General features: G+C 45.6%; 1 protein-coding gene across 2 annotated transcripts in view; it reads right to left on the bottom strand.

The window, feature by feature from the left end:
• The window catches only part of LAMA2 (laminin subunit alpha 2), a 943701-nt gene that overhangs the window by 593857 nt on the left and 324059 nt on the right, over positions 1 to 25785 (bottom strand). For both annotated transcript variants that reach the window (XM_056566521.1, XM_056566522.1), the window contains 3 exons: positions 11553 to 11670; positions 5111 to 5289; positions 4918 to 5017 (listed from right to left, as the gene is read on the bottom strand). In XM_056566521.1, the coding sequence (XP_056422496.1) occupies positions 4918 to 5017; positions 5111 to 5289; positions 11553 to 11670 (397 nt within the window). The remainder of the gene's footprint in view (positions 1 to 4917; positions 5018 to 5110; positions 5290 to 11552; positions 11671 to 25785) is intronic.

Here is a 25785-nt window from a genome sequence, read left to right as displayed (position 1 = left end):
TTGGCCTGGAATACCCCTTTAAGTCTACCATTTGGTCTCTCTTCAGTTCCCTAATGCTTTACAAAGCTATTAAAACCAGTGGTAGCAATGCTCAGATCCAGAGGTGTTCGCCTCATTATATATTTAGATGACATTCTCATCATGGCTCAATCTCTGTCTTTAATTCTAATCCATATTCAATGGACATTATCTCTCCTTACCAACCTGGGTTTTCTTATTAATCAATAAAAATCAGTTTTGACTCCTGCAAAAGTTTTCTGATCGACACTTGATCGGTAACTCTGAGTCTTCCATCCAGAAAATTGAAGATTATCTGGAGAGAAATCCGGTCACTCCAACAAAAATCTAGTATCTTTACGAGTCATAGCTTGCGTAATAGGTCTCTTATTAGCATCAATTCAAGCCATTTTCCCTGTACAACTTTGAAGACTCGTCATTTATAGGAAGGATTACTTTACTCAGACGAGATAGCGTTGACCCCAGATACCAGGGAGGAACTCCTATGGTGGCGACAACATATTAAAACCTCGAATGGGAAGACTATCTTCAATTCAATTCCAGACATGATTATAGAGTCAGAAGCCAGTCTCCTCAGTTGGGGAGCTCGTTGCGGTTCCCTTTCCACAGGAGGGAAATGGTTTGCCGAGAAAGCTTCCCTCCACATCAATTGCCTCAAGCTTTTGGCTGGATCTTTTGCCCTAAAAAGCTTCGGAAGAGACAAGTCTCACTGTTGCATTCTTCTGAGGATGGACAGTATCTCAGCAGTGCAATATGTCAAACGCCTTGGATCATCTGGCCAACATTGCCAAGTAGCTCTGACACTTTTGTCTGGACATAATCCTCAAAGCAGAATACCTTCCGGGCCTTTCCAATTCTATTGCAGATTGGAATTCCCATTTCCTGACCGACAACTTCAATCAACTTCAGTCTCCCTGGGGTCCTTTTCAGAGGAATTTTTTTGCATCCCATTTAAATCGACAGATTCCCAAATACTTCAGTTGGCACCCAGACCTGGAGACCATGGGCAACAATGCTCTCCTCCATATCTGGCCATCGGGGACTCTACATGTTTCCCCCATTTGCCCTTATCCTTTGACTTCTTCTTCTAATTAAAATAAAGGGGGCAACCTTGGTGCTACTCACACCTTTATGGCCAACTCAATCCTGGTTTCCCCAGGTTCTAGAAATGACAATAGATTTACCATGCATCCTTCCATCTCATTCTTCCATTCTACTGAATCCTTTAGGGAATCCTCATCCCCTGATTCAAATAGAAACCTTATCCCTGGTGGCTCATTTCGGTTCAACAAACCCTAGTCTCGGACTTTTACTTTCTGCTCAGAGCATCCTCTCTGATGCCTGGGCTCCAGGTATCTGATCATCTTACCGATCAGCCTGGAAAATTTGGGATGATTGGTGCAGTCAACAGGATCTGGATCCCGTATTTGCACCTTTAAAAGAAGAATTAGACTTTCTTTCGGCCTCTTTTGACGTAGGGAAAGCTTATAGGACGATTAATGTTTATCATGACAATGATTCTTTACCCTTGAAACTTATCTTTCAAACTAACTGTGCTACTATGTGCAATTTCCTTCAAGAGAGTTTCAGATGTGTTATGATTCGGCAAGCTGGAGGTGGATCCTCTGTGTCAGAGAGGGATTGGCGTGGACCGTGTCGGTGGACCGGTTCTAGGGTTGCTACTGTTATTCACCAGAGCCCGCCGCAAAGCGGGATGGTCTTGCTGCGGCGGTAGCAACCAGGTCGTATGCACCGGCAACAGCTCAACCTCGCTGACTGCTGAGAAGGCGTGGGACAGAAGGACTAGACAGAGGCAAGGTCAGACGTAGCAGAAGGTCAGGGCAGGCGGCAAGGTTCGTAGATGTCCTTTAATAGTAAAATAAATTCAATTGAAAAACCTGTAGTGTCAGATTCTAGAATTTTTGCCACTGGCTAGTTCACTTCCCTGCAAACTGCTGTCCACTGTTCTTAGGAAAATTCCATGTCAAACAGCAACCAGGAACCAGGTGCTGGAAAGACTGCACTAACTGTGGATTTTAGCAGCACCTAGGACCTATTCTGAAAATATTTTAACCCCCAGACTATTAATATATTAACTTATAATGCTGCAATTCAGTTGCCCAAGAAAATACCACCAAACAATGCTTAATAATATAGGTTGATTTTTGGATTTATTTTCATTTAGGGTATAAAAATGACAATACTTGGTGGTACAGGGTGGTAATGTGATTAATGGTGATACTCCTAGACTTGCAAACAAAATGTACATATAATGCAATTTCAGGTATAGATCCAGGACCACACCTAGAGGTGTCAGGAATAGTGTTGGGCGCGAATATTCGCATTTCGGATTTATATCACGAATATCGAGAATTTGCAAACTTGTGAATATTGCGAATACATTCGCTATATATTAAAAATTGTGAATATTCACTTTTTTTCCCGCATATGCGCATATGTGAATATTCTTCTTTTCACTTGTGGGCCAATTAGAATGATGCAAATGTCAAAGGTTATCAGCAACATCCCTAGCAACCAATGGTAAAGTTGCCCACGCATTCACTGTTTTCTTCCTCGAATACGCGAATATGTGAATATTGACATATGCGAATATGCGAATATTAACAAATGCTAATTTGCGAATATAACGAATATGCAAAATTCGCGAATATAGGATGAATATTCGTCTATATATTCGCGAAATATTGTGAATTCAAATATGGGCAATGACGCTCATCACTAGTCAGGAATGAAGTAATCCACATAAGTTGATTTAATCAATCTATGACAGGGGAATTTCATCCCACACTCCAAAAAATATACTGAGAAGTAGACTGGCTCTGTAATAACATGTATAAAGAAGAAAGACTTGGCAACTCACCATTCTGCAAATAAACTTCTCTTTATTCCAAGAGGTGCGACGCACACATCAGGGCAAGGGAGGGCTGGACGTGAGGCAGGGGGTGCGGGTAGGACTGCACAGTTTCGTGCTGACCTGGCACTTTTTCGAGCTACTTGCAAGTAGCTCAAAGAAGTGCCAGGTCGGCGCTAAACTTTGCAGTCCTACCCGCACTCCCTGCCTCTCGTCCAGCCCTCCCTTGCCCTGATGTGTATATCACACCTCTTGAAATAAAGAGAAGTTTATTTGAAGAACGGTGAGTTGCCAAGTCTTTCTTCTTTATACATTGCATTGCTTGGACTTCTTACACTCGTAGCACCATCTAATCCGAATGCATGGATCCCGGGCTGTTTGACTCGTCTGTTCACACATCAGCTTTGTTGTATAGGTAATGCCAGACGTCTGTCCACTCTGTCTATTATCTGGCTCTGTAATAACTTGTGTGCAAAATCATCATCTCCCCGTTAACCTCCCTAGCGGTATGATTCCGTCTGGAAATTTGTACCAAAAGCGGTACAATTTTTTGCATTGAAATTCCACATCTCCCCCCGTCACATTCCCCCTCCCTTGTCACATTTCCCACCCCCCATATCACATTCTCCCCCTCCTTGTCACATTCCCCCCCCCTTGTTGCATTCTCCCCCCCCCTGTCAAATTCATCCCCCCTGTCACATTCTCCCCCCTTGTTACACTCTCCCCCCGTCACATTCATCCCCCCCTGTCACATTCCCCCCCTTGTTACATTCTCCCGCCCCCCTTGTTACATTCTCCCCCCTCCATGTTACATTCCACTCCCTCCCCTGTCATATCCCCCCTTTGTCACATTCCTCCCCCCTGTCACATCCCCCCCCTATGTCACATTCCCCCCCTTGTCACATTACCCCCCCCTTGTTACATTCTCCCCTGTGTCACATTCCCCCCTCTGTCACCTTTTCTTGTCCTGCAGCAGAATACACTAGGTTTGCCGGCAGATTTCAAACCTAGTGTATTTGCTGCAGAACAAGCCCTTTCCCCTTCAGCCAATCACAGGCTTTACACCACTGCGGCCTGTGATTGGCTGAAAAGGGAAAGGTCCTGTAAGATGCATAGTGAAGAGAGCAGGGACCAGAGCGCACGAAGGGGAACAACATCTGCAGGGACCGGGATTAGGTGAGCAAAAGGTTTTTTTATTTTCTTCCTTTTTACTTTTACACTTAGTTCAGTGTTTTTCTACCAGGGTGCCTCCAGCTGTTGTGAAACTACTACTCCCAGCATGCCCGGACAGCCTTTGGCTGTCCGGGCATGCTGAAAGTTGTAGTTTTGCAACAACTGGAGGCCCCCTGGTTGAGAAACACTGACTTTTAGTATATGTCTTTACCTGCTCTGGCCGGCCCCCGCCACGGGAGCCGACCCGAGCAGATAATCACATATTTTCCCGGGGGCTGCATCACTACATCGCAAAAAGCAAAAATCGCGATTCCATTGCTTTTGCAATATACTGTGCAGCCCGCACAGCAACTCTGCAATTCTACCCCGAGCGTGACTCGGGGTTACCGCTTCTAGCAGCGAAAATTAACCCCGAGTCACGCTCGGGAATACCGCTAGGCTGGTTAAGATGGTTTATAAAGAAATTCTCACTAAAAAGAGTTGATTTTCAAAACTAGCAAAGGGCAAAAATAAATTATAAGCCATTCTTTTTTTTACTGTAGACATCCTGGTTGCCAACAATATGACACTTTAGTGGTACAAATATGGCATTCAGCAGCTGCGCTGCCAGGCTTCCTGTTAAACTGACTCTGTGTCTGTTTGTGTCTGAAATAGGGAAATTGTGTGCCTCACAGGTATGGATCTTAGTGTTGATATTTTGTGTACTGCACTGAGGATTATGTTAATACTAAAAATAACAGTAATAAACTGTAAATAAATCTCGCTAATAGTTAGCAAAGAGCATGAAGTCCAATGTCAGGGTTCTCGTTATATTATGTATGGTATATTAACGTATTATAAAGAGAAGTTGTTACCTTCAGTAGCTGCTTTTAAGTCCTTTACACACACATCATGTACTGAGCCTATTGGATCACAATTACATGGCCGACAAGGGTTTGGATGGTTTGGAGACAGCTAATAAAGAAATCAAAATAGATGGTTATCTTACAATGTCTGGTACCATAAAAGAGAGAGATAATTGAATCAGAAATGTAGTATATACTGTACCCATTGTGGTCGGTAAAAGCGATCTATACAGGTCTCACAGTTTATTCCAGCTGTGTTCTCAGTACAGTTGACACAGACTCCTCCACCAATGTAATCGCCATTAATATTCAGACTCTGATTCTTGTTAGCCACTTCTTGATCGTAATAGCATTCACCTGTCTTCCCATGACAATTACATGCTAAAAGACAAGTACACTATGTTAAGTAACTGACTTGGTAATTGTACAATATAAGAAGATTAGCAATCTGCAATGCAGCACAATATATTGGCCCTGATTTACTAATAGTGTCAGGTTTTTACTAGTGTGAATTGTTGTTTCAGACTTACAGGATTCCCCTCTATTTACTAAGGGGATTAACAGAACATTTTCTGATAAGCCTTTTCTAGATGTAAATTTCCAGCCATTTCTTCACAGAATTTTCTGTGAAGCCACACCTCTTTTTGGGCCGACCACACCCCCTTTGTGACAGACCACACCTTTTTCGGCTTTTCAAAATGCAATGTCGCGTTTGTTGCATTTTCTGGTGCACACTGTCGCTGCAGACATGGGGCAGATACTATGCACCAAAATAACTTGGAATAACCCGACAAAAACTAGTCGGTTTTAACTTAGTAAATTAAATTGACTTCATTATCTATAGATGTTCTACTCTTTAAAGTATCCTCCATTATGAGCTACTGTACTATGGTTTTGAAATTATTAGTTTTCAAAATATTTAGGAATTTTTATTCTACAACTTTCGTAGCTCTTAACAGGGCATGTGACTTGTATGGTCATCTCTAATCTTATCGCGACCCTCATCTCAACAGGGTGGAGATTTGAAGACTGAGTAGACCATTTAGCACAATATTCCAGCTTTCTGTTCTTTCTCCAAAGATCTCTATAGCTAAGCAATATGCTTCATTCACATGATGCATTATGAAATCAGTTTTTTTCTTTGCCATTTAGAGAGGGCATGACTTTCTGGCTTATTATTCCTTTTACTTAGTGTAAATCCCCCATCTCACTAGCAAAAACTAGCCCCATACTCTAAAATGTCCACTGCTATGACCTTTTCTGAAAATATTTTAATCCCCAGACAACCCCATTTAAGGAACCTACAGAATATTGTCATATTGTTATAATCCTGCAATTCAGTTACCCAAGAAAATACCACCAAACAATGCAAAATAAATTAGGTTGATTTCTGGATTTTTTTTAGTTAGAGTAATAAAATTTACACTGTTGGTCTTTGACGGTATGTGCCTTATACTGATAGCAGCCAGCACCTACTGTCTATAAAGTGAGCTCAGCTCTTAAGCTTGCTTTGCTGTATGTTAGGACACAGCTGATATACATATACAGCAGTCTGTGTTAATAGGTAAAAGTCTGTTTTCAAGCTACATTATGTTATTAAACAATATATTATCATTATTATATATATTTAGGATAGTGGAAAAATATAACTTAGTTACTAATTATTTAAACAAACCTAGCTCTATTCACAAAACTAGTGCTGAGCTGCAGTAACACAGCACAACCACTACACAATGAGAGGCACATGGCTTCTGGCCCCATTGACTGTGTAATGAAGAGTGCTGCGGTTCTCTCAAACAACGGCTTATCAGAGGTGCCAGATTTATGGGCCTATGCAGGTGTTATTTGCACAATTATTCATATTTACTAAGGATTTTTTATTAGCTGGTATGTGTAATGATATATATCACGTATTTTAAGAACACACAAGGGTTCAGGGACATTCTAAATCTTTTTTTTTTTTTTTATAGAAAAGCACATTACCACAATAGCTTGCTTAGTATTTTACGAGGCAAATTCGTTCCTTTCATGTACAATCTTTATTTTAAACTTTAGCTACAGCAATTATTTTAGTTGCTACAAGGGGAACGTTATTAGATTTGCCAACTGGGGTATAAAAAAATACAATAAAATAAAAAAACATTCTAAAAAAAAATCTATGTTTTGTGTGTCTTATTAAAAATGACCTACAGTATTGGTGCCAGCATAACCAAATCAATATTTCATTTCACTGAATCGTATAACTCACTCACATTTTTGAAAACATTTATCTCAGAAAAAAAAAGTATAACTTTTGTGTTTAAACAATACATCAGCCTAGGGAATAGCTAAAATGGCTTTAAGTACAAGTTTCACTGGCAGAACTGTCCCACTGTTACAGTAGGCTCTCATTTTGCTGAACTGTTATTACTGTATTGTATTACAACTCCAAAAGTTTGCTTTCAAGCTACAAAAATATGTCTCCTTCAGATCTACCAGCAATAAAATAAAGCATCATATTTGCCCTTTTCCTGTAGACCATTGTTTTTTCCCCTTTCTTTTCACTTTCCCTGTGGCCGAGGTTGCTTATTACTTAGAACAAAACTGTTGCTCACATAGTATTGCAAGTTCGCCATTGCCAGGCAATCACAGAGAGATTTCAACAACATTTATTCAGTAGGTTGTGCTTCCTTTGTAATATTTTATTGCAGGTTTGGAGCACTTTGGTATATAACAACTGTTATTTAGCAGTTCCTCTCATATACATTGGGTCTTTCAATGACATTTTTGTAATGGTTTTTTATTGTTGTATTTGACCGTTGCTGCAAGACAGAACACTATATATTTTCTGTGTCATTTTTTTAAGTGCTAGTAGATTTTTTTTAACCTTGTATATGCATTTAAAAGTATTGATAAAGCACCCCCTGTGGTCTATCATGAAGGTTCAACAGCTGGGGGTTGAAGGGTTATTTGTTGTTTGACAGGTTCCAATTATACACCAATAAGAATTGCTGTAATGCAAAATTATCAGGGAGATGTGTTACAATTAGATTTAAATTGTTGCCCATTACAACCAATCAATCAGAGCTCGGCTTTCAATTCTCATACTGTTCTGATAAAATAAAAGCTGAGCCCTTATTGATTGCTTTGGGAAACAAAAAGAATCTTATGAGACAGCTTGATAAATCGCCTATGTTTTTGAATTATACTTAAAACATGTCAACTTTACCAACTCCTACAGAGTGCCAGCATTGAAAGTGTGTCCATACATCTTGGTAGGTACCAATCTACACTATACAATTAGAAGTACAGTTACCATTTTATTTATCTGATACATGATTTAGCCCCCCTATATCGATCCATTCCCTTGAGGATCCTGCCTATGCAGTTGAAATGCTTAGGGATTCAAACAGAAGGGAATTTTAGGGTCTTTTTCAAGGGGGTAGATTGGGGAAGGGGGGATATCCTTTTTAGGATGAGTGCCCCCATTGTTACCTCTGCAAGTAGGTCTAGCCTTCACTACCCGACGCACAGGGATTACCAGGGTTTTGTTTTCCCCTTTCCCATGTATTTGTTGTTGTTTTGTTTTTTTTGTATTTTATGCTGGTCTTTATTGGACCACAATCTGACACAAAGACCTAAGGTGAGAATATGCTTTTATTTATCTTACTCTTTTGCTGTCAGCTCTATTATGGATATTTGTTTGTTGTTTGTGTTTTTCTTTTGTGCTTTTAAGCCAGACTTATCAAAAACTATCACTGGTAAGAACGATAGGAGGGTCGGGCACCACCGCAATGCTGAAACCATTTTAGGGGCAATAACCAAAAAGTAACACCGGACAGTTCAATAGCAGATTCAGGTGGTGCAGCGAGTGTAGAAATCTCATTCAAATGCACATAATAGAAGAAAAGACTCAGCGACTCACCATTCTGCAGGAACTTCTGTTTGTTCCATCAGGAAATCATAGAAGACACATAATGCAGGGAAGGACAGAAAGTGAGGCAGGGGGTGCGGGTAGGACAGCACAGTTTCGTGCCGGTCTGGCACTTCCTCAAGCTACACGCACACGTGTGTGCTTGTGGCTTGAGGAAGTACCAGACCGGCATGAAACTGCGCTGTCCTACCCGCACCCCCTGTCTCACTTTCTGCCCTTCCCTGCATTATGTGTCTTCTATGATTTTGTGACGGAATAAACAGAAGTTCCTACAGAATGGTGAGTCGTCGAGTCTTCTTCTATTACGTGCATTATCAAAAACTATGTTTTAAACAGGCGTGTCCCTCTTTATTTCTACAAGGCCTATTTTGGTAGTGTCTTAAAAGCTCTTCCTCAGGTTCAGTTATTGCATGGCATGTCTCTTCCAGTCCATCAGTCAGCTGTTTGGTGGCTGCCTAGGCCCCAATCTCACAGCAGGACTCTACATCTCTTACGTGCTCAGTGTATTCACTTTCAACAGATGTATTAAAACACAGGACTTTTATACTGTGCACTAGAAATGCCCCCTTTGACTAATGCTTAACGCCTAACAAAGGAATAGTAATGCCATTGAAAAAATTATTCATTATCTCTTTTTCTACATAGCAGGTTTTGACAAGACTCTGTGTGTATTATGGCAATAATAACACAATACAGTTTGAATAAATTACAGCATTTTGCAATTAAGGACACAGTAATGTATTGATATTGACACTTGGCTGAGAAATAAAAAGACAGTTTTGTAAGTTTAGCAACCACAGCTGACAGATTCCTTTTAACCTCTTCAGGACACAGGGCGTATGGATACGCCCGGCATTCCGAGTGCTTAAGGACCGAGGGCGTATCCATACGCCCGTGGGAAATCCGGTCCCCACCGCTAGCCGGTTGGGGACCGGAGCCGGGTGCCTGCTGAAATCATTCAGCAGGCACCCTGGCACATCGCCCAGGGGGTCCTGAGACCCCCCTATGTCGGCGATCGGAGAAAATCGCATGTCATTTCAGACATGCAATTTTATCCAATTCCGGGCTGATCGGGTCTCTGGTGACCTGATCGCCCGGAAAATAGGGCTGATCGGAGTTGTCAGCAACAGCCCCGATCAGCCTAAAGGATTGGAGTGAGGTCGCAAAGCTGTGATCTACTCCTATCCCCTGCCATTACTCAGAACGGAGTTCTGACCAATGGCAGCGCAGCACAGGGGGTTGCCATGGCAACCCCCCATTCTGCCCGCCCCTGGATGTCAAGGGGCTCTGGGAAGAAGATGGAGGCCGTACCTGCAGGAGAAGATGCCTGGGGACCTGGGATCTTCGCTGGAGCCTGCTGGATCCTGATCAGGTAGGGAATCGACAGTGGCTGTCTGGGCATGCTGGGAGTTGTAGTTTTGCAACATATGGAGGGTCACAGTTTGGAGACCACTGTTACAGTGGTGCCCAAACAGTAGCCCTCCAGATGTTGCCAAACTACAACTCTCAGCATGCCTTGACTGCCCAGACATGCTGGGAGTTGTAGTTCTGTAACATCTGTCCCTTCAGATTTAGCAATTTTCATGACATTTTTGAAAATTGCTGCTCTACTTTGAAGTGGACATATTGTGTTTGAGAAGAAAAATAAAATTTATTTGGAATATCCATTTTCCTTACAATTAGAGAGCTTCAAAGTTAGAAAAATGCAAAATTTTCATGAACTTTTGGGATTTTTCACCAAAAAAGGATGCAATTAAATTTACCACCAAAATAAAGTAGAATATGTCACGAAAAAACATTCTCAGAATCAGAATATTCGGTAAAAGCGTTTTCGCGTTATTAATTCGTAAAGTGACGGTAGTCATAATTGCGAAAAAGGGCTCAGTCCTTAAGGTGAAAAAGGGCTGCGTCCTTAAGGGGTTAATGGTCACAGACCATTACAAAGATTTTTGTTTGACCCCCTCGAAAGAAAATCCATCAAAGGTCCAACATGGTATAAGCTCTTTTTGGGATGAAAGTTATGATGGCATGTGAGCAAAAACCAAAATAGAAGTACAGTAGCAAAAAAGGTAACTAGGAAAGTCTACAGAACAATATTAAAGGGAACCTGTCATCAGGGTCACCGCATTAGCCTGTTGGTACAGGCTGGTAGTGCGGGTGACACTGATGATGATAATACTTACCTAACCCCAATCTGTGGCCCCGTTCTATCAAAATCTTCTTTATTCAGCTGGTAGGCTTGGTGAATGCATGGCACTCTGGGAGCATGCTGATATCAACGTTGCTGCATACTCACTCAGACCGACTGTGAGTAGAAATAGCAGATGTGACCTCAGTGTGCTCCTGGATTGGTGCCTATGTACCAAGCCTGAGGCCTGAACAAGAACGATAATGGATGAACAAGGCCACAAATTAAGAATGTGTAAGTATCATTATCATCAGAGTCATCAGCAATACTGGCTTGTAGCAACATCCCTGTCATAAAAAAAAATTAACTGTTACTTGTTTTAAAACCTACTGAGGTGTGTAGTATAAGCCTTTCTCTATTGGCGATATGTTTTAGATATTATCTTCTTTATTATATCTATGGACTTATTTTTCCTAGAGTTTTTACTGGATTGTGCTGATTACATTCTTTAAAATAATAGTGAAAATACAAAGGCCATCAGAAAGAATCACGGACAGAATATTTTTGACATGATAACAGAGGACCTGAGTATTAAACATTTACCTTCACATTCATGTTTTGTGAGAAAGGTTCCAGCACGCCAAGGCTTTTGGTGGAACCCAGGACAACATCTATCACAGCTGGCTCCACATGTATTGTGTTCACATTCACAGGATGATTTCTTAAGATAAAATGAAGCAGTATGTTAAATGACTATGCACATCTTAAAACGGCGAAGGCTGGTTAAATTAATTTGAAAAGCTTGGTGCCAGCCCAAAAAATGCAATCTATTCTTAAAAAAACAAACATAAAAGCACATTTGCCTAAAGCACACAAACTCAAACATTATTTTAGTTGTCTTTGCATGTAATTGAGAGTGTATGAAGAAGGGTATTTTTTGAATTGTTACTTTTTGTGGAGCTATAGAGATTTTTTCAAAAAATTGCCACTGACTTTCTACAATGTATTTTACCTCTACATTTCTGTACCAGTGATGGTCATAAATAATAAAAAACACAACATTACATTTGAGTTTTCTGAGATCTGCAAAAAGTTGCTAAAGATAGTATTCCACTGCAACTCATCAATGTCCAGAGTGATGGCACTGAAGTGGTGCAGGATTTCTCAGGAAATGTTGTTATTTATGGTATATTTGCTGAACTCGGATACCTACATTAAAAGTGAATGTCGCCAGTCCCAAATTTTGTGAAAATTAATAGGTTTCACATTTTATTTAATTAATTAATTTTTTAATTAAGAATACACTACATCTACAGAGAGTATTTGAAGCTCGGTATAAGATAAATAATCGCTTAAAATAAATTATTTGTAAACCTGAACCTAATATTGACATGAAGTTAAAAGGAGGACTATCACTTTGAACCATACTTTTATGTATAACCCCTGTAAAAGTAGAAGTAGTGACTTCTTAAAGAATAACAGAATTATTTTCAAATAATATGAGTGATCCATTGGAATTGTTATTGTAACATATGCAGTATATTAAAGTGCACATTATTAAAAGAATTTCTTACTGGATAAGATTATTGCAATTGACTGTTAAAACTTAAAAAAGAAATACGGTAAATGAATCAATAAATAAATAAATTACGCATTTTTAAATGGTTCTGCCCTAAAGGTGTTGTCCACATTGAATGTCTGAATGCTAAGTATTATTGGGCAAGCAAATAACGTTTCACCATACTTTCTGTATGACTGGTTTCACTTGAGTGTAATAATAAGAGTACAATTTTACTCCTATTATGTTCCAAAAGTGGGACCCAATAACAGGTCTAATCACCCAGACTCACAACATAATAGACATTCATAATGCTGTAAGTAGAGATGAGCGAACTTTTGAAAAATTTGATTAGGCCAATTTGCCGAATTTTTCGAAGAAATTCGTTTCGATCTGAATTTATTTGCAGGGAATCTATATTAAAAATGGCTATTTCTGGCCTTCAGAGAGCCTCAATAGGGGTGTAGAACACTTTTGCAGTGTTCTAACACGCATAAGGAGTGTGCTGGGGTAGTGAAATAATACTGTTATTAAGAATAACGTGCAGATTACCAGCATCACTTTTAGAATCACTGCCGCAGACTGCGGCACAATGACAGAGCCTGGAGGTGGCATCAGTATGAGGAGACCATACAGTGGCTGATTGACACAGCGCAGAGGTGTTGGCAGCATGGAGACCACATAGTGGCTGAATGACACAGTGTGGAGGTGTTGGCCGCATGAGGATAACCGTATAGTGGCTGAATGACAAAGGGAGTGACTCAGGGAGATTGGGCCTCACAATCTCTAATAATAAAAGATGAATTTTGAAATTCCAATTGAAGATGTATGGTACCTAGTGCTACCATAGACATTTATAGGTAATGTCCTAGACTCAGCAGCATCACTATACCATGTAGTTGCTATATGACACATTCAGGAGCAGGCAGCAGCATGAGTACACAAGAGGGATTCACAAACAGAACAGTAAAAGATGAATGTTGAAATCTCTATTGAAGATGCATGTTATCTAGTGCTACAATCCAAAAATGTAAGGCCCAAGCCCAGCAGCATCAGTAAGCCAAGTAGATCATGAAACACACAGTCAGGAGCAGGCATCAGAAGTACACCAGAGGGTTTCATAACCCCTTTACATTGAAAGATCAATATTAAAATTTCTATTAAGCATGTATTTATCTTGTGATAAACATCCCAAAATTTAAGGCCCAAGGCCAGAAGCATCAGTAAGCCAAGTAGTTCCTGAAAGACACAGAAACAGTCAGGAACAGGCATCAGCAGTACACCTGAGGGTTTCATAACCCCTTTACATTGAAAGATTAATGTTGAAATTTCTATTAAGCATGTATTTAGCTTGTGCTAAACATCCAAAAATTTAAGACCCAAGCCCATAAGCATCAGTAAGCCAAGTAGTTCCTGAAACACACAGTCAGGAACAGGAATCAGCAGTACACCAGAGGGTTTCATAACCCCTTACATTGAAAGGTCAAAGTTGAATTTTTTATTAAGCATGTATTTAGCTTGTGCTAAACATCCAAAAATGTAAGGCCCAAGCTCAGAAGCATCAATAAGCCAAGTAATTCCTGAAAGACACAGGAGCAGTCAGGAGCAGGCATTAGCAGTACACCAGAGGGTTTCATAATCACTTACATTGAAAGATCAATCTTGAAATCTCAATTAAGCATTTTTGTTAGCTAGTGCTACCAGAACATATTTGTAGTTAATATCCCAGTCCCAGTAGCATCAGAAAATGATATATTGGCTGAATTACACAGCCTGGAGGTGGGGAAAGCATAAGGAGCCCATGTAGTGTCTGAATGGTACAGCCTGAAGGTGTCTGAAGCATGAGGAGACCATTGAAATACAAGAATTTTAAATAGAAATCTAAGATTTTGAAATTGAAATTGAGGATTTTGTAATGGAACTTTTAACTCCCAAGTTTTAGTGGCCCGGGCCCCGACATGTGGGTACAAAGGACCTAATCTAACAAAGAGTCCCTTGTCACATGTAAGCACAATGACAGAGCCTGGAGGTGGCATCAGTAGGAGGAGACCATATAGTGTCTGAATGGCACAGCCTGGAGTTGGCTGAAGCATGAGGAGACCCCAGAGCTTCACAAAAATTGTCAGAATACCACCTGACATTCAAAATAATAAAATGATAGATATGTTATCTGAAAAAAAAGGATCCTTTATCAGATGACAATATGAGTATTATATGATCCAATCACATTAGCTCATCGGAGGAACAGGAAAACATTATACAACTTAATTCTGCAAATGAAGAACCACAACAAAGAATGAACGACTTAAAGCCTACCGGAACTGAGGAACTTCAAAATGGTAAATCTACCACCTAGGATAATCAGTCAATTCCAACAGCTGGTGGTCAGTATCCACAGTTCCCTGTTTCTGCTAGTCCTTGGCAATATTCCTTTTATTACTGGTCTGGTATCAACATGGCAATAATGCTGAGAGAGTATATACTGACTGAATGACACAGCCTGGAGTTGGCTGAAGCATGAGTACACACAAGGGATTCACAATCCCAAGTAAAAAACTGAAGAATTTTTGAAACTTAAAATGAAGATTTTGGATAGCTAGTGCCACCTACCATACCAAAATTTTGATTCCCAGACCCAGGCCCAGCAGCAGTATCAGTAAACCATATATTGCCTGAATGGCACACCCTGGAGTTGGCATAAGCATAAGTGTCACGATGCCGGCTGGCAGGTAGTGGATCCTCTGTGCCAGAGAGGGATTGGCGTGGACCGTGCTAGTGGATCGGTTCTAAGTCACTACTGGTTTTCACCAGAGCCCGCCGCAAAGCGGGATGGTCTTGCTGCGGCGGTAGTGACCAGGTCGTATCCACTAGCAACGGCTCAACCTCTCTGACTGCTGAAGATAGGCGCGGTACAAGGGAGTAGACAGAAGCAAGGTCGGACGTAGCAGAAGGTCGGGGCAGGCAGCAAGGATCGTAGTCGGGGGCAACGGCAGGAGGTCTGGAACACAGGCTAGGAACACACAAGGAAACGCTTTCACTGGCACAATGGCAACAAGATCCGGCGAGGGAGTGAAGGGGAAGTGAGGTATAAATAGGGAGTGCACAGGTGAACACACTAATTGGAACCACTGCGCCAATCAGCGGCGCAGTGGCCCTTTAAATCGCAGAGACCCGGCGCGCGCGCGCCCTAGGGAGCGGGGCCGCGCGCGCCGGGACAGGACAGACGGAGAGCGAGTCAGGTACGGGAGCCGGGATGCGCATCGCGAGCGGGCGCTACCCGCATCGCGAATCGCATCCCGGCTGGAGACGGTATCGCAGCGCACCGGGTCAGTGGAGCTGCCCGGAGCGCTGCGGTAGCGAGAGAGAAGCGAGCGCTCCGGGGAGGAGCGGGGACCCGTAGCGCTCGGCGTAACAGTACCCCCCCCTTGGGTCTCCCCCTCTTCTTAGAGCCTGAGAACCTGAGGAGCAGACTTTTGTCTAGGATGTTGTCCTCAGGTTCCCAGGATCTCTCTTCAGGTCCACAGCCCTCCCAATCCACCAAAAAGAACCTTTTTCCTCTGACCGTCTTGGAGGCCAGTATCTCTTTCACTGAGAAGACGTCAGAAGAACCGGAGACAGGAGTGGGAGAAACTAATTTGGGAGAGAAACGGTTGATGATGAGTGGTTTAAGAAGAGAGACATGAAAGGCATTAGGAATACGGAGAGAAGGAGGAAGAAGAAGTTTGTAAGAGACAGGATTAATTTGGCACAAGACTTTGAAAGGACCAAGATAGCGTGGACCCAGTTTGTAACTGGGGACACGAAAGCGGACATATTTAGCGGAGAGCCATACCTTGTCTCCGGGAGCAAAAATGGGGGGAGCTCTTCTTTTCTTATCGGCAAACTTTTTCATGCGAGATGAAGCCTGTAAAAGAGAATCTTGGGTCTCTTTCCATATGGTGGAAAGATCACGAGTCACTTCATCTACAGCGGGCAAACCAGAGGGCAAGGGAGTAGGGAGGGGGGGAAGAGGGTGACGGCCGTACACCACGAAAAATGGGGATTTGGAGGAAGATTCAGAGACTCTAAAGTTATACGAGAATTCGGCCCATGGTAGAAGATCTGCCCAATCATCCTGGCGGGAGGAAACAAAATGTCGTAAATAATCACCCAAGACCTGGTTAATTCTTTCTACTTGTCCATTGGATTGAGGATGATATGCAGAAGAAAAGTTTAATTTAATCTTGAGTTGTTTACAGAGAGCCCTCCAGAATTTTGACACGAATTGGACGCCTCTATCCGAGACTATCTGTGTGGGCAACCCGTGAAGACGAAAAATGTGTACAAAAAATTGTTTAGCCAACTGAGGCGCTGAAGGAAGACCAGGAAGAGGGATGAAATGTGCCATCTTGGAGAATCGATCAACGACCACCCAAACAACAGTGTTGCCACGGGATGGGGGTAGGTCTGTAATAAAATCCATACCAATCAGAGACCAAGGCTGTTCGGGGACAGGCAGAGGATGAAGAAAACCAGCGGGCTTCTGGCGAGGAGTCTTATCCCGGGCACAGACAGTGCAGGCTCGCACAAAGTCCACGACATCCGTCTCCAGAGTCGGCCACCAATAGAAGCGAGAGATGAGTTGCACAGATTTCTTGATGCCTGCATGACCTGCGAGATGGGAGGAGTGACCCCATTTGAGGATTCCGAGGCGTTGGCGTGGAGAGACGAAGGTCTTTCCTGGAAGAGTTTGCCTGATGGAGGCTGGAGAAGTGGAAATCAGGCAGTCAGGAGGAATGATGTGTTGCGGAGAGAGTTCAACTTCCGAGGCATCCGAGGAACGAGAGAGAGCATCGGCCCTAATGTTCTTATCGGCAGGCCGAAAGTGAATTTCAAAATTAAATCGGGCAAAGAACAGAGACCACCTGGCCTGGCGAGGATTCAGCCGTTGGGCAGACTGGAGATAGGAGAGGTTCTTGTGATCGGTGTAAATAATAACTGGAAATCTTGATCCCTCCAGCAGATGCCTCCATTCCTCAAGTGCTAATTTAATGGCTAGAAGCTCTCGATCCCCGATGGAGTAGTTCCTCTCCGCCGGAGAGAAGGTCCTAGAAAAAAAACCACAAGTAACAGCATGCCCGGAAGAATTTTTTTGTAGAAGGACCGCTCCAGCTCCTACAGAGGAGGCATCAACCTCCAATAGGAAGGGTTTAGATGGGTCAGGTCTGGAGAGCACGGGAGCCGAAGAAAAGGCAGACTTGAGCCGTTTAAAGGCGTCTTCCGCTTGAGGAGGCCAAGACTTGGGATTGGCATTTTTTTTGGTTAAAGCCACGATAGGGGCCACAACGGTAGAAAAATGTGGAATAAATTGCCTGTAATAATTGGCGAACCCCAAAAAACGTTGGATAGCACGGAGTCCGGAGGGGCGTGGCCAATCTAAGACGGCAGAGAGTTTGTCTGGATCCATTTGTAGTCCCTGGCCGGCCAGAGACCAAGTATCCTAGGAAAGGAAGAGATTGGCATTCAAACAGACATTTCTCTATCTTGGCATAAAGTTGATTGTCACGAAGTCTCTGAAGAACCATACGGACATGCTGGCGGTGTTCTTCTAGATTGGCAGAAAAAATCAGGATATCGTCCAGATATACAACAACACAGGAGTATAAGAGATCACGAAAAATTTCATTAACAAAGTCTTGGAAGACGGCAGGGGCGTTGCACAGGCCAAAGGGCATGACCAGATACTCAAAGTGTCCATCTCTAGTGTTAAATGCCGTTTTCCATTCATCCCCCTCTCTGATGCGGATGAGATTATAAGCACCTCTTAAGTCCAGTTTGGTAAAGATGTGGGCACCTTGGAGGCGATCAAAGAGTTCAGAGATGAGGGGTAGGGGGTAGCGGTTCTTTACCGTGATTTTATTAAGACCGCGGTTGTCAATGCAAGGACGTAGAGAGCCATCTTTTTTGGACACAAAGAAAAATCCGGCTCCGGCAGGAGAGGAGGATTTACGGATAAAGCCTTTTTTAAAATTTTCCTGGATGTACTCCGACATAGCAAGAGTCTCTGGGGCGGACAGAGGATAGATTCTGCCCCGGGGTGGAGTAGTGCCCGGGAGGAGGTCAATAGGACAATCATAAGGCCTGTGAGGAGGTAGAGTCTCAGCTTGTTTTTTGCAAAAAACATCCGCAAAGTCCATATAGGCCTTAGGGAGACCGGTTACAGGGGGAACCACAGAGTCACGGCAAGGGGTACTGGGAACCGGTTTAAGGCAGTCCTTGAAACAAGAGGGCCCCCAACTCTTGATCTCCCCAGTGGACCAATCCAGGGTTGGGGAATGGAGTTGAAGCCAGGGTAGTCCAAGGAGGATTTCGGAAGTGCAATTGGGGAGGACCAAAAATTCAATCTTCTCGTGATGAGGTCCGATGCACATTAGAAGGGGCTCCGTGCGGAAACGTATGGTACAGTCCAATCTTTCATTGTTTACACAATTGATGTAGAGGGGTCTGGCGAGACTGGTCACTGGGATGTTGAACCTGTTGACGAGAGAGGCCAAAATAAAATTTCCTGCAGATCCGGAATCCAAGAAGGCCATAGTAGAGAAGGAGAAGGCAGAGGCAGATATCCGCACAGGCACAGTAAGACGTGGAGAAGCAGAGTAGACATCAAGGACTGTCTCACCTTTGTGCGGAGTCAGCGTACGTCTTTCCAGGCGGGGAGGACGGATAGGACAATCCTTCAGGAAGTGTTCGGTACTGGCACAGTACAGGCAGAGATTCTCCATGCGGCGTCGTGTCCTCTCTTGAGGTGTCAGGCGAGACCGGTCGACCTGCATAGCCTCCACGGCGGGAGGCACAGGAACGGATTGCAGGGGACCAGAGGAGAGAGGAGCCGGGGAGAAAAAACGCCTTGTGCGAACAAAGTCCATATCCTGGCGGAGCTCCTGACGCCTTTCGGAAAAACGCATGTCAATGCGAGTGGCAAGATGGATGAGTTCATGTAGGTTAGCAGGGATTTCTCGTGCGGCCAGAACATCTTTAATGTTGCTGGATAGGCCTTTTTTAAAGGTCGCGCAGAGGGCCTCATTATTCCAGGATAATTCTGAAGCAAGAGTACGGAATTGTACGGCGTACTCGCCAACGGAAGAATTACCCTGGACCAGGTTCAACAGGGCAGTCTCAGCAGAAGAGGCTCGGGCAGGTTCCTCAAAGACACTTCGAATTTCCGAGAAGAAGGAGTGTATAGAGGCAGTGACGGGGTCATTGCGGTCCCAGAGCGGTGTGGCCCATGACAGAGCTTTTCCAGACAGAAGGCTGACTACGAAAGCCACCTTAGACCTTTCAGTAGGAAACTGGTCCGACATCATCTCCAAGTGCAGGGAACATTGGGAAAGAAAGCCACGGCAGAATTTAGAGTCCCCATCAAATTTATCCGGCAAGGATAGTCGTAGACCAGAAGCGGCCACTCGCTGCGGAGGAGGTGCAGGAGCTGGCGGAGGAGATGATTGCTGAAGCTGTGGTAGTAGCTGCTGTAGCATCACGGTCAGTTGAGACAGCTGTTGGCCTTGTTGCGCTATCTGTTGTGACTGCTGGGCGACCACCGTGGTGAGGTCGGCGACAACTGGCAGAGGAACTTCAGCGGGATCCATGGCCGGATCTACTGTCACGATGCCGGCTTGCAGGTAGTGGATCCTCTGTGCCAGAGAGGGATTGGCGTGGACCGTGCTAGTGGATCGGTTCTAAGTCACTACTGGTTTTCACCAGAGCCCGCCGCAAAGCGGGATGGTCTTGCTGCGGCGGTAGTGACCAGGTCGTATCCACTAGCAACGGCTCAACCTCTCTGACTGCTGAAGATAGGCGCGGTACAAGGGAGTAGACAGAAGCAAGGTCGGACGTAGCAGAAGGTCGGGGCAGGCAGCAAGGATCGTAGTCGGGGGCAACGGCAGGAGGTCTGGAACACAGGCTAGGAACACACAAGGAAACGCTTTCACTGGCACAATGGCAACAAGATCCGGCGAGGGAGTGAAGGGGAAGTGAGGTATAAATAGGGAGTGCACAGGTGAACACACTAATTGGAACCACTGCGCCAATCAGCGGCGCAGTGGCCCTTTAAATCGCAGAGACCCGGCGCGCGCGCGCCCTAGGGAGCGGGGCCGCGCGTGCCGGGACAGGACAGACGGAGAGCGAGTCAGGTACGGGAGCCGGGATGCGCATCGCGAGCGGGCGCTACCCGCATCGCGAATCGCATCCCGGCTGGAGACGGTATCGCAGCGCACCGGGTCAGTGGAGCTGCCCGGAGCGCTGCGGTAGCGAGAGAGAAGCGAGCGCTCCGGGGAGGAGCGGGGACCCGGAGCGCTCGGCGTAACAATAAGGAGACCATTGAAATGTATAATTTTTTTTATTTAAATTTAACATTTTGAAATTTAAATGAAGGATTTTGAAATTAAACTTTTAACTCCCAAGTTTTAGTGTCCCGGGCCCCGGCGTGTGGTACAAAGTGCCAAATCTAACATGGAGTCACATGTTACATGGAAGCACAATGACAGAGCCTGGAGGTGGCATCAGCATGAGTTTACAAGAGGGCTTCCTAACCCCTAACATTAAAATGTTAATATTGAAATCTGTATAAAAGATGTAGTTTAGCTAGTGCTAACCTCAAAAATGTTTAGGCACAGGCCCAGCAGCATCACTAAAACATATAGTTGCTGAAACACACAGCCTGGAGCAGGCAGCAGGATGCATACATAAGAGTGCTTCACAACCCCTAACATTAAAAGATCAATGTTGAAATCTCGATTGAGCATGTATGTTTGCTAGTGCTAACATAAAAAAATTGTAATATCCAAGACAGTCCCAGCAGCATCAGAAATCAATATATTGGCTGAATGACACAGCCTGGAGGTGGGGAAAGCATAAGGAGCCAATATAGTGTCTGTATGGTACAGCCTGGAGTTGGCCAAAGCATAAGTAGACCATATAATGGCTTAATGGCACAGCCTGGAGTTGGCAGAAGCATAAGGAGGCAAAATAGTGGCTGAATGAAACAGCTTGGAGGTGGCAGCAGCAGCATCAGGAGTCCTGAAAGTGACCCTGTGACAGAGTGGTGCAGTGGGTGGCAATACCAGTACCTGGTGATGAAGGTGGCTGGAATGTTTGTAACTGGGGAGCAGTGCCCTAAATCTGTTTGGCACTATCCATATTGGTTAAGTGTTGCTGTAGCACCATGGTCAATCTACTCTGATGCATCTGGCATTAGTGGGTGGAAATCCTGGCTGATCCATGCTTGATTAATCTTCCCAAAGGTCAGTCTCTCCACATTTTTCGTGGACAGATGAGTTCTCCTTGGGGTGACTATGGCCCCCGCTGCACTTGCGACCACAAATCAAGTTTGGCTGCCCAGAAGTCCAGCGGAACTTCAAGGTGTGTTGACATGCGCATGTCAAGGTATGCCACCCCCTGCTGGTTCAGGTCCTGTTCCATGTCTACCTGCTGCTGATAAGTTGCTTCGCTATATGGGTGAAGAAAGGTACTTATCAGCGACTTTAGACTCAGGCTGCTGCTGATGGAGCTGGTACTGCTCCTGCCACCCCACCCCTCCCCAGCATCCATGGCAGTGGAAGGTGAGTACAGAGAGCCCCCCAAGTAAGACCTGCTAGTGGATGGACGATTGTGCCAATAGGCATCAGCCAACTGACTGCGTAGGATCTCTCTGTAGTTTGTCCTCCTTCTCAGTGGGTGTAAAAAAGGCACCCATTTTGTGCCGGTAGCGAGGGTCCAATAAGGTGGAGACCCAGAAGTCATCTTGCTGCCGAATGGGGACAAGCAAGTGAGCATGCATCGTGCCATTTGTGCAAGTGACTCGGAGGGACTCCCTGCCTCCATCTCCACTGCATACTGCCACGGTGTGTCTGGGTCCTCTGTCTCACCTACCTCATAAGTCTCTATTCCTCTAGTTCATCATGCTCCTTCTCTCCTGTCAGATATCTAGAAACACCGCCCATCTCATCAAAACTAAACTGTGCTTCACTGTGCCCTTCATCCTCCTCCTCCTCCTTCAAGTCAGCCCCCACAGGGCTCATTTGGCTTTGAGATGTAGGTGCCACATCTCCATTGCCCTGAACAGCCATCGTTTTCAACACTTGTTGTAGGATATGAAGCAGTGGAATGATGTCGTTCATCCCGTAATCCTGGCGATGTACGTATAATGTGGCTTCCTCAAAGGGCCTGAGCAAACGGCAGGTGTCACGTGTGAGCTGCAACTGGTTCACATTGAAGTTACACACGAGAATGCCCCTATCCACTTGGATCATCAAGAAATCAGTGATGGCTTTTCTTTGTTCATACAGACGGTCCAATATATGCAGGGTGGAATTCCAATGTGTGGCAATGTCACAAATCAGCCTATGTTGGGGGATACCATTCTGACGCTGCAGCTCAAGGAGGGTGTGCTTTGCGGTGTACGAGTGGCTGAAGTGCACGCAAAGTTTCCTTCCCTTGCAAATGGGGGGAACACTTCAGGAACTGCTTGAAAACCAGATTTAAAATGTGTGCCATGCAGGGCGCATGTTTCACCCTTCTTTATCGCAGCCCGGTCAAGATGTTCTTCCCGTTGTCGGTCACCATGGTTCCCATTTTCAGATTTTGTGGAGTAAGCCATGCTCCGATTTCTTTACAAATTACTTTTAGCAGTTCCTCCCCTGTGTGACTCTCCACCAAGGAAAACCATGGGAAGAACAGCTTGCCACCACTGTGCCCTGCACACATGGTATGTGTTACGCCTAGCGCTCCGGGTCCCCGCTCCTCCCCGGAGCGCTTACGGCGTCTCTCTCTCCGCAGCGCCCCGGTCGGTCCCGCTGACCGGGAGCGCTGCACTGTCATGGCCGTCGGGGATGCGATTCGCACAGCGGGACGCGCCCGCTCGCGAATCGCATCCCAGGTCACTTACCCGTCCCGGTCCCCTGCTGTCATGTGCTGGCGCGCGCGGCTCCGCTCTCTAGGGTGCGCGCGCGCCAGCTCCCTGAGACTTAAAGGGCCAGTGCACCAGTGATTGGTGCCTGGCCCAATTAGCTTGATTGGCTCCACCTGCTCCCAGACTATATCTGTTCTCTGTCCCTGCACTTCCCTGCCGGATCTTGTTGCCTTAGAGCCTAGTGAAAGCGTTACTGTGTTGTCCTTACTGTGTACTTGACCTCCTGCTATTACCTTACTGACTACGATCCTTGCTGCCTGCCCCGACCTTCTGCTACATCCGACCTTGCTTTGTCTACTCCCTTGTACCGCGCCTATCTTCAGCAGTCAGAGAGGTTGAGCTGTTGCTAGTGGATACGACCTGGTCACTACCGCCGCAGCAAGACCATCCCGCTTTGCGGCGGGCTCTGGTGAACACCAGTAGTGACTTAGAACCGGTCCACTAGCACGGTCCACGCCAATCCCTCTCTGGCACAGAGGATCCACCTCCTGCCAGCCGGCATCGTGACAGTAGATCCGGCCATGGATCCCGCTGAGGTTCCCCTGCCTTCTATCTCTGATCTCACCACGGTGGTCGCCCAGCAAGCCCGACAGATCGCCCATCTAACCCACCAGCTGTCGGAAGTGTCCACCATAGTGCAACAACTTCAGTCGCAACTTCTGCTACAGCAGCAACCATCTCCTCCGCCAGCTCCTGCACCCCTTCCGCAGCGAGTGGCCACTCCTAGCCTCCGCTTGTCCCTGCCGGACAAATTTGATGGGGACTCTAAGTTTTGCCGTGGCTTTCTTTCGCAATGTTCCCTGCACTTGGAGATGATGTCGGACCAGTTTCCTACTGAAAGGTCTAAGGTGGCTTTCGTAGTCAGCCTTCTGTCTGGAAAAGCCCTGTCATGGGCCACACCGCTCTGGGACCGCGATGACCCCGTCACTGCCTCTGTACACTCCTTCTTCTCGGAAATTCGAAGTGTCTTTGAGGAACCTGCCCGAGTCTCTTCTGCTGAGACTGCCCTGCTGAACCTGGTCCAGGGTAATTCTTCCGTTGGCGAGTACGCCATACAATTCCGTACTCTTGCTTCTGAACTATCCTGGAATAATGAGGCCCTCTGCGCGACCTTTAAAAAAGGCCTATCCAGCAACATTAAAGATGTTCTGGCCGCACGAGAAATTCCTGCTAACCTGCATGAACTCATTCATCTAGCCACTCGCATTGACATGCGTTTTTCTGAGAGACATCAAGAGCTCCGCCAGGAAAAAGACTTAGATCTCTGGGCACCTCTCCCACAGTCTCCGTTGCAATCTACGCCTAGGCCTCCCGCCGAGGAGGCCATGCAAGTGGATCGGTCTCGCCTGACCCAGGAGGAGAGGAATCGCCGTAGGGAAGCAAATCTTTGTCTGTACTGTGCCAGTACCGAACATTTTTTGGTGGATTGCCCTATCCGTCCTCCACGTCTGGGAAACGCACGCTCGCACCCAGCTCTCGTGGGTGTGGCGTCTCTTGAGTCTAAGTCGGCTTCTCCACGTCTCACGGTGCCCGTGCGGATTTTCCCTTCAGCCAACTCCTCCCTCTCAGCCGTGGCCTGCCTGGACTCTGGTGCCTCTGGGAATTTTATTCGTGAGTCCTTGGTGAATAAATTCCGCATCCCGGTGACCCGTCTCGTCAAGCCACTCTACATTTCCGCGGTCAACGGAGTCAGGTTGGATTGCACCGTGCGTTACCGCACGGAGCCCCTCCTAATGTGCATCGGACCTCATCACGAAAAAATTGAGTTTTTGGTCCTCTCCAATTGCACTTCCGAAATTCTCCTTGGACTACCCTGGCTTCAACACCATTCCCCAACCCTGGATTGGTCCACAGGGGAGATCAAGAGCTGGGGTTCCTCTTGTTTCAAGGACTGCCTTAAACCGGTTCCCAGTACTCCCTGCCGTGACCCTGTGGTTCCCCCTGTAACCGGTCTGCCGTCCTGCCATAAGAAGTGCCTCTCCCCCCCTCCCAGTCCAGTCAGGCAAGCCTCGGTGCCTCCCCATGGCCCCCGTCCTGGTGTCACACTGCCCCGTGCCAGGCCTCGCCCTCTGCCCTCCCTCCCCATTCCCACTCCTGCTGTACTGCCTGCCGTTGAGGAAACCCTCCATTCTTTCCCGGTCTCCTCATCCCAGGGGAGGCAGTTACCGGACAAAGAGAAGGGGAGACCTAAGGGGGGGGGGTACTGTTACGCCTAGCGCTCCGGGTCCCCGCTCCTCCCCGGAGCGCTTACGGCGTCTCTCTCTCCGCAGCGCCCCGGTCGGTCCCGCTGACCGGGAGCGCTGCACTGTCATGGCCGTCGGGGATGCGATTCG

Source organism: Hyla sarda, chromosome 3, assembly GCF_029499605.1.
Source record: "Hyla sarda isolate aHylSar1 chromosome 3, aHylSar1.hap1, whole genome shotgun sequence".
Classification (NCBI taxonomy): Eukaryota; Metazoa; Chordata; class Amphibia; order Anura; family Hylidae; genus Hyla; species Hyla sarda.
This window is presented reverse-complemented; position numbering and strand designations above follow the sequence as displayed.